At 52.6% G+C, this 9,638-nt stretch overlaps 1 protein-coding gene across 4 annotated transcripts; it reads right to left on the reverse strand.

Moving 5' to 3' along the window:
- Positions 1-8,434: 8,434 nt before the first annotated feature.
- Positions 8,435-9,638, reverse strand: POP7 (POP7 homolog, ribonuclease P/MRP subunit). 4 transcript variants are annotated; one of them, XM_031432617.2, is made up of 2 exons: positions 9,574-9,638; positions 8,435-9,141 (listed from the first exon to the last, which is right to left on the reverse strand). In XM_031432617.2, exon 2 carries the CDS (start codon positions 9,129-9,131, stop codon positions 8,709-8,711), a length of 423 nt encoding a protein of 140 aa, XP_031288477.1. In that variant the 5' UTR covers positions 9,132-9,141; positions 9,574-9,638; the 3' UTR covers positions 8,435-8,708. The 4 variants fall into 4 exon arrangements, with proteins under 4 accessions (XP_031288477.1, XP_031288476.1, XP_010977762.2 ...); XM_031432616.2 differs by having other exon boundaries at positions 9,395-9,614; XM_010979460.3 differs by having other exon boundaries at positions 9,290-9,614.

The raw sequence follows: 9,638 nt of genomic DNA on the forward strand, positions 1-9,638 counted from the left end.
CTCCGCGCCTCGCCCGGCCCCTCAGCGACCGGGGGCTCGGCGGGTGCCGGCGCCGGGAGCCCGCATCCCGGGAAGCTCGACGGAGCAGAGCCACCCCGCCGCCCGAAGGAGGGGGCCGCTGTCCGGGGCCGCCTCGCCGGGGTCGGGGCAGAGCGCACAGGGCCCCTGGCCAGGGTCCGGAGGACGGCGCGGCGAGGCGACCGGCTGGGGTTGGCCCGGGGACTGCGGCGGCGGCCGGGGGTCGGGGCTGTTATCAGCTGTGTGCGTGCGTGTGGGGGGTTGGGGGGGGGAGGCTGTGTGCGTGAGGGGTCGCGGGAGGTGGGGGCCAGAGGGGTCAGAGCCGGGGCAGGATGCCTGGGTCGGGGGCTCGCCGGGGCGGGAGCGGAGCAGCCGGGGGCTCGAGTGCGGGGCACCGGGCTGCCCGCCGGACCTCGGGTTCCGGGAGGCGCGGCTGAGTGCGTGCCGCGGGATGGGCAGAGGGCTGCTCTGGGAGAGCAGAGCCATTCGCGGAAAGGCTGGGGACCCCGGCGTCCCCCCACGGCTGGGACTGCCTAGGTTTTTGCGAGGCAGCTGGGTCTGGAAGCTGGGAAGTTGCTGGCGGGGCAAATCAGTTGCCTCCTCACAATCCCAGTTCTCATTCTAGGAACTAGTGTTGTTCCTGTTAAGGGATTTAATGGGGGCGCACAGAGCAAGAAATTTGGGGGGTCTTCTTCCCCCATTCTGCACTTTCTAGGACCCTGAAAGCCCAGAAGTTGAACTTTTAGGTTAGTCTGCATGGCGAAATTCTTAAGAACTCTGAAATAGAGCTAACCCCTAGAGTGGTGGCACTTCGGCTTTGCAGCTAAACCTTTGTGGCTTCTAGGAAGTCCCAAGGCAGGGGCGAGCTCCCAGGGGCAGGAGTGCAAGGCCAGCCATCCTCTCAAACCTTGGAAAGTGGCTGGAGTCCCTGAGCCTCAGTGCCCTTGCCTGTCAAATGGGTGTCATGAAAGCACCAGTTCCAGCTCCTGCAACTTTCATAAAAGACAGGGAAGTCCTACAAATCCAGGTAGCTATATATATGTTCATTCACTCCCCCCCCCAGTCCCATGATATTAGAGCTGTTTTATTCATGCATTCAGTGCCTTCTTTGTGCAAAACAATTGACTACAAACTTTTCAGGACAAAAAGATGTGTTGAGGCCTAACTCCTGCCTCCTGAAGTTTGCGACTTACCATAGAGATAAGGTGGGTCAACAGGGCTGTGCATGAGGACTGGAGTATGCAGAACTGAGCTGTAAGAGCTTAGAAGAAGGGAACTTACCTCTAGCTGGGGGAATGGGGGAATCGAGGAAGATTTGATGCAGGAGGTGATAACCAGCCTTAAACGGCAGATAGGATTTCAATGGGAAGCGATGTGAGGTGGTGGGGGAGGCCAATTCAGCCAAGTGCATGTGGGTCAGGCGTATTGGGGTGGAGGGTGTGGGAGGGGGAGGTAGAGATCAGGCTTGAGTGCAGGTCAGAGAGGGATCAGGTTGTGAAGGGCCTTGAATACCACTTGGAAGAATTTGGATTTTGTTTGAAAAGAGTGGGAAATATTCATTCATTCATTCATTCATTCATTCATTCAAGAAATATATGTAAGAGTATCTACTCTTGGCCAGGGACCTAGGGATACAGCAGTAAATGAAACAGACAAAAATGCCTGCCCTGGTGGAGCTGACGTTCTAGTGGAGAGATGGACGGTAAACATAAAAATGGATAAGAGAGGATCTTGAATGGCAAAAAGGACTAAAGAGAAAAGGCCCAGAAGTGTTGGAGGAGGCTGTTTTAGGTGAGGCAGGCAGGGATGCCTGCTGAGAAGGTGATGGAGGTGACGGCAAGAGCATGATCGAAGAAGGGGGTGGTTCAGGAAGATTAATGGGGGGTGGGGAGACAGAGGCTTGCAGGAAATAATGAGGGCCTGACCTGCTCAGACCCTGCACTTCTGCCCTCTGCTCACCTCGAGTCTGCTCTGTGGGCCTCCCCGAATGTGGTATACTGGCTGCCAGTCTGCACACCCCACTATGTTCTCTGGTCCCAGTTTCCCTTTCAACAAACAGCCAGGCAGCCTCCCAGCCCCACGTGGCCCTCAGAGCCTGATTCTGCTCTCTTCCCAGATCCCAGCTGTGGGACAAGCTCACGCACACTCACGTCCACACACGTCCACACATGCGTTCTGGCCCGATCCCCCCAGGCTCTGCTCTCCCGGTTCCCTGACTCCTGCGTCACTGCCCTGACCTGAGCATGGAGAGGGGGCCAGGGACAGATGGGTGGGTAGACACAGCCAGAGGTGGGGGAGGAGGAGGAGGAGCCCTTCAGGCTATGGGACCTTTGAGAGAGGAAGGGAGACAGACCCTGGGCACCAGCCCATAGGTGCTGGGGCCTGCTGGATAGGGGTGGTGCTGGCTCATCCTCTGGAGCTTTTGGAGAGAGAGAACTATGATTGCAGCTTGCGAGAAAGGCCAGAGGAGAGGATCTTGATTCACCCTATACCCTATCCCTAGGTTGTAGTAATCCTACCAAGAGGGTAGAGGCTGGTATGGGGGCCAACTTCAACCCAGGTGCTCTTGGATCCTGCCCAGTAGGGTCCATCTGTCCGTCTTTGATGCAGGGGTCCCTGAGGAGCAGGAAGAAAGCAGAAAGCTACTTCCCCCTCCCATGCTGACCCCCACCCCGCCATTACCCCATCTATCTGCCTGTTTGTGTTCCTCTGGCGTGCAGAGAGGGTCTCCTACAGAGGGTCTCCTCATCAACCCCTCCAATTAATCGCCAACCCCACCACTAGAGTCACTTTCCCGTTGAATAGCTTTGTTTACATCACTCCTCTGAGCAGGAGCCTGCAATGGCTCCCAGGTGCCTCTGAACTAAGACCCTCTGTGCCCCACCATCCACCTGTCTTTCCAGCCTTTTCTCCCACTCTGCTCATCGCCACTCCCTCCATCACATGAGCTCAGTTAGATGCTCTGCTGCTTCCTGCCCTTCGCTCACTCTGTGCCTTCCACCTGGGTCACCCTCCCACACAATCTCCCCCTGTTCTTCAAAGCCCAAACACAAGTATCACCTCCTCGACAAAGCCTTCCCTGATACCCCAGCAAGAAGTTGTCTCCTTGCTCAGCGTTGCCATCCTTTATGTGCACGTCTTAACACCTCTCCTGGCCAGACCACTATGAACAACTGTCAAGGCTGAGCACTGCACAACTCCAGGGGGTGCCGTTCATCTAGACCCTCATAAGAATGGCACTCTCTGGAGTCAGGCAGCACAAGTGCTCTGATAATCGGAGACAAGAGCAGAGGACAGTGTACGGTGGGTCTTGTTCACCTTAGTGCCACCGGCCACCCAGCATGTTGCCTGTTTATGGTCATCATTCATGTGTGACTTGCATTATGTGGTCCCTCTACTCCAGACACCTCAGCCAGAGAGTGGGGGGCCTAGAAGGAGGAAGTTGTGACCAGAGGATGGCGGGGGTGGAGGCAGGCTCTGTTCCATGGAGTCTTCCTGGCAGCCAATTCAGACTGAAAATCCAAGAAGCAGATTTACAGCCCCCCTGAGCTGTCCCAGACCCCCAGGCAGCACGAAGTCCCAGCTGCCTGGAGTCATGTTGGGGACAAGGAGGGGCTCCTGGACCTCTCCTCCCTCCTCCTTTCCAAGCAGTAGCTTCTTGGCCGGGCTCAGGAGTTCAGCCAGCGGCCCAGAAGACCTTCTGTGCTGGGAAGGGAGGTGGCCAGGGACCTCGGAGGGTGCTGTGGGGGAGGGGTTCCTGGCGCTTAGAGGACTAGGAAGGGAGCAAGGACTCTGGAGAAGGGATTCCTGCTTGACAACCAAAGAAAATCCTGTGCAAAGGTCAATTTGAGGAAACTGAGGCAAGTGCTGCCTTCTTGGCCACAAAGGAGCCAGTAGAACAAGACGTCTGGATCTGTCTTCAGCGAGCAGCTCTGTGGCTCAGCCATCTAAAGGGGATTGCTGGTAAACAAGGGAACCTGCGTTGGTGGCCTGAGCTCTGCCACTTACTGCACCTGACTTGGACAAGTGACTTTGTCTCTGAGCCTAGGAATGGCGAAAATGATAGTAATCACTTGCCAGGGCTGTCGTGTGATGACTTAATGCTGGCACGGGGTAATCGATAAATGCTGTTATCACTGCACTCTGCTCTACTATGCCTGCTATTTGTGCTCACTTTGGAGGCTGGAGCCCAAACCTGAAGCATATTCTTCAGCCTCACTCCCATATCCTCCACTGTTCCCTCTGGGGAGCTGGACCTGGGTGACACCTTATCTCTGGTGTTGTAGCTGCCCCACCAAACAACTCACTGGAAAAGGTCCCAGGGGTAGAGGGGTGTGGATGGAGTTATCCCTGGGTGTGTACCTCCGCTGCTCTTTGGAGACACTTACCACTGAAATGGCATCACTGCGGGAGTTGAGGGTGGATTAGGACACAGATATCAAGACAAGTCTCAAACTTAGTTTATTCAAAGTCCAGGGCCAGCCAAGGATTTCTTGCCCTGTTAATGTGGGTCTCCCTCCAAGGCAGCCCCGGAGAAGCCCCAAGGACCTTGGACTGAACAAGTCCTTCGGGCCCACCCTAGACAAGCCCTGAAGCATTACAAGGCCACCTTCCTCGGTTACTTGTCTCCTGAATCCCTCCCAGTGCTTGTGTACTTGGAGGAGGACTCCCAAAGCACCCATACCTCCACCTCAATCTCCAGAACCACTTCCCGGGGTTAGGTTTCTGCAAAAAGCGTCAGCCCCATCCTAGCATCTCTAGCTCAGCAGGTGTAGCTGAAGATTCCCAAGTTCCTTTCCGTGTCGCCCATCCTTCATCAGAAGACAGAGCTGCTAAACTGGCTGGGGTAGCTTTCCTGTCCAAGCAAAAATAAAACTGGAAAATCCTAACATAACAAAACACTACTGCCAATACCAACAGGAGTAAAGTTTTTCTCCCACAGTAGGTCTTTGCAGGGGAGAGTCATAAATACAGCAGTTTCATTTTGTTAACATGGGGCTTGGGGACTGAAGGATTTTGCATGATCTCTATTGGCTGGTCATATAGGCTCTTCCTATTTGGAGGAACAGAGGCCAACATCTACTCAAGGGGGTTTATAGAAGCCTTAGACATACTCTTAAACATTCAAATTTAGCAAATATTTTCACAAATTGTTCATGGTTCACTGAGAACCAACAAATTACAAGAACCTATTGCTGGACACAGGCTTCCCCTGATCTGTATATAAGCAAGCCCTTCTGTTCATGTCTTATTTCATGAGCAAGCAAATAATTTTAGTACTTTCAGAAAAGTATATTTCCAGATTCATGGACTCTGAGTTGGAAGGGACCTAGGAGCTCCCATGAAGGTGAAGTTCCACCCTCTGCTTGCACATTTCTAGTGAAAGATAATTTGGTGTTTCTCAAGAGAGCAGAGATTTGTTATAGGGTAGCCAGCAAGCTGTCCTCCTGTGCATCCATCCTCCCATCCATCCATCTGATATTTATTAGCTACTGGACTGGGCAATGGAATCACTTCTCCTCAAAATTATCTCATTAGTTTGATAATGAACTCCTCTGGTCACCCCACCTAAAGAACAAAACAACAGTCTTCATAAAAAAGTAACTTCTTATTACAAAAACAATATGTGAACAACTAGAAAATATGGCTAAACCAAAACACATAAATCAAAAAGCACCCATAATGTCATTAGGAAGATGGGGTCTTAAGTGGTCCTTTCCACAGACTTCTTTCTTGATGCAATAACCTTCCCCTCACCACAGATCTCTGTGCAGTTGGACATCAATTCCCTAAGGAACTACATTCAACACACAGTTCTAGTCCAACTTCTCCAAGGGTTGCAGGATTTGTGGACCATGCCATTCGTCCCCTACCTGCTGACCAAGCACCAGGAACTCACCTGGACAGAGTGCAGGCAGCCTCCTAGAAGGATCATCAGCCCATCCAAACCAGTTCACATGTCCTGAGGGCCTGTCTTCTTCCCTGCTTCGCAAGCCACAAAAGTAAACGCCGATGGACTAACTAACCAGCCTTCCTTCCCCTCTCCCCATCCCCAATAAGAGGCCCAAACCATTTCATAGCAAAATGGCTCACACTGACAGCAGTAGCTCTTACTGTTTATTGAGCCCTTACTAATGCCAGGACAATTCCAAGCACTAGGCAAATTATTTGTCTTTTTAAATCTATCTGTCCTTTTTCCTATTGTTTTTAGAGAACCAGTGGGTTATACTTCTCTGGGCAGGCCTGGCACCTAGCACAGACTCACTACAACCAGCGGATGCTCAGTGACACTGTGGATGATGAGCAAAGGTCTACACCTTCAAGGTAAGCACTTCAAATCTGGCCTCTGGGGCTCTGTTTTTGAAGCAGGAGGTCATTCCGCACTCACTGTGGGCTCTGTCACTGGTGAGCAAAAAAGGGAGGGGAACTGCATCTGGACCCCCCTTCTGCCCCATCTGCCTCCCCCGTTGTACCAGCTTTAATGGAAGACACTTCAGAGAGGGGAACAGAGAGGCTGGTGTTGACTTCCCTACTGAGAGGATGCAGGGCTCCCTGCCCCATCCATCATGCATGGACTCCAGCTGATACAGGAGCTTCCTCCAGGCCTCCTACCTGCCCCTACACACTCCAGGGTGAGTCCCCACACCCCCTCTTCCCTTGGTGGCAATGACTAGGTGCTGTTTCTGCAGACCTGCCACCGAGGGAGGCCCCACTGGTAAGCAGTGAGAGGACATGGAGTAGAAACAACAAATAAGCTGCGAGACATAGCTGCCAAAACAAACCAAATGCAAAAGGGCTGCTGCCACCACCTCAGCGGGGCCCAGGCCAGGAGCACAGAGACAAGAGCACAGCTGTGCAGGGAGACACATAGTTCCCTCCAGCTCCCTACTTCGTTACTGGGGGTCTCCTGGGCAAGGGAGCCTTGCAGTCAAGGCTGATAGGGAAACTGGGCTGGGGGCAATAAGGGGGACCTGACAGAAATATCTCCAGCCTTGTCTCCCTCAAGTCTCCCCAGTGTTTCCTGCTTTCTAGCCGCTCAGTGACCCTCCAGTCCCGGAACACACCCTGCCTGTTCATGAATCCCCTTTGTGCATACTGACCCCTCAGCCAGATTTGCCATCTCCCCTCTCCTCCCTGGTAAACTCCTAGTCATCCTTCAGAATCCAGGTCAAAGGTGAAACCATCTCAAACCCCACCAGGAAGTCAGCTGTTTCCTTCTCCACATTTCTATATCCTAGGTACTCTTTCTTCTTACATAACACATCTTACGCATTTCACAAAAGCTGGTATATCCACTTTCTCAGTTAAATGGTGAACTCCTTGAAGGCAGGGGCTGTTTTATACTCATTTTGTATCCCCAGGGCCCAGCCCAGACATTGACTCACAGTAGGCACTCTGCACTGTTTAGTTGTTAGAGTAAAGCGCTAATCCTTATGTGACGAGTTATTTCCTGAGCTGCTGGCAGTCACTTCCCCAGCATCAAAGGAATACTCAGAGGAATCCCTCATCAACAGGAATACTCAAACCAGAGAGAGAGATTTTGATAAATGAGAAGGCTGATTTTCAGAACCCCAAACCAACCTGCCTTCAAGCAAACTAAAGCCAAGTTCTGTTACTAACCTTTAGATCAAAGGCTTTCAAACTCTTGTGACCTCGACCAACAGTAAAATTTACGTCATAACGAGTATATATGTGTCTATATACATGTCTATATCTGAAATAGTGTCAACAAAATATTACCATTGAAGTTGCAGTTTTACTGTTTTACTTTTTTAAAAGGCTATGACCCAGTAAATTGACATATGGGTCATCGCACTTTGATAAACATTGCTTTAGATGACTCTAGTTGGTTAAATTTAAGAAGTCAGATCCTCCTACAAATATCCAAGCAAACAAACAAAAAAGCATTTATGATCTGTGTGCCCAGTAATTCAGAAGGAAGGCTTTCCTTTCACACTTAGAACAGCCCAGCCACAAGCTCTGGACCATAGCTATTTAGAACAATTTGGGCCCCACAGGACCAGGAGTCAAATGAAGCAATCAGTGTAGCAGTCACTACCACAGCCTGATACAAAGGAGGCCCCTGTCTTTGTTTGCTTCCTTCATCCTTAAACCTGCACCTTTCCTGTGCCTTCCAAGCATACAACTGCACACCAGCTGTGCGTCAGCAGACAAGAGTACACACCCTATCCACCCTGCCTTCCTTAAAGAGAATGAAGTATTTTAAAGCAAACATCAGGATTGTCAGGCTCCTGCATTGTACTAAAGTTTGTTTCATGTTGCAGTGTCCGTAGTACAAATTATGCTTTCTGTGAATGCGGAAAACATTTCCCGTTCCCCTCCTGTACCTAAATTCTTGTAAAGTTTCCTACTGTCCTTCCCGGGTACACAAAGAATTTGCACAGGGGAGAGGCAGTGCAGTGGCATGGTTGGGCACTTATACAACTTGACACTTTTTATTGTATAGGACAATGGTTACAGACCACAAAGATTCGGGAAGACCCACTGCTTGGGCCCAACAAAAGACAATATTCACCCTCTCAATTAAGAGTCCTCTGGGGTTGCAGGGGATAGGCTTTTTCCCACATGGCTTTGGTGGGAAGTCCACGACAGTACTCAGTACAAGAAGAGGCACATCTGAGCCTAGCTGTAGAGGGGTGAGTGGATAAGATGGGCCAGACTCGTTTCAATTACTTGGGTGTGACCCTGAAGACGCGGATGTGGATGGCCGAGTTGTTGCGGATGCGAGTCAGCGGCTCTCGCGTATCCGTCTCTGGTTCCAGCTCATCAACAAGCTCCACGGTAGAAGTATTGGCAGCCACCTGCAAGGACCCGAAGCTGCCAGCCTGCAGCTGGAGGGCAATGTTGATGGCGCGGTTGATGGCCAGGCCCAAGCCGTGAATGTAGATCTCAGTGCATGCGTTCTGACCCCGCGCCCCTCCGTCCAGCAGCTTCTGGCAGCGGACCAGCTGAGCCTTAAAGTCAGTCTTCATGTTGACATAAATGTCATTGGGCCTCCGGGGCAGACGGTGGGGAAGCCGCTTCCGCAGGGTGTACTCCACCGGGTCCAGCTCAGTCTCCACGGCCCCGCGGGGCTCTCGGTTTTCGGCCATGTTGTGTGCTCTGGCATGAGAAAGGGACTAGATCAACGAGAGGTGACCAGCGACTTCGCTTCCGTCCCTACCCTGATTCCTGGCCAAAGGGTGCAGCCGGGAAGAAGGCGCACTCGATGCTCCTCTTCCCATCCCGCCTCTCAGTCCCTCCCACTCACCTCAAGCTCCCGCATCTCCCCAACCCCAGTTCTTGTTCATTCATCACATCGCCCGCAACCTCAGGCCCCTCCACCGCCCCCTTTCCCCATCTCTTCCGTGCCTACTCTCTCCGGTCCACAATTTCCGCCACGCGAACGCGGCCCGCTCCCCCGCCAGGCCACTTAAGCGTAGCGCCGACCAGCCTGAATACAGGCTGCTGCCCGCGACTCCGAGGCCCCAAGAAGGGAAGAGAAGAAAAGGGGGGCGCCGCAGGAACGCCAGAACCCTGGAGCCCTAGCGGCACCTGGCTCCTGCAAGGGTTGCCGAGTGCGCGTGCGCGCCCGCCCCCCGCGGCCAAGCGTGCGCGAT

Source organism: Camelus dromedarius, chromosome 24 (genome assembly GCF_036321535.1).
Source record: "Camelus dromedarius isolate mCamDro1 chromosome 24, mCamDro1.pat, whole genome shotgun sequence".
Lineage (NCBI taxonomy): Eukaryota > Metazoa > Chordata > Mammalia > Artiodactyla > Camelidae > Camelus > Camelus dromedarius.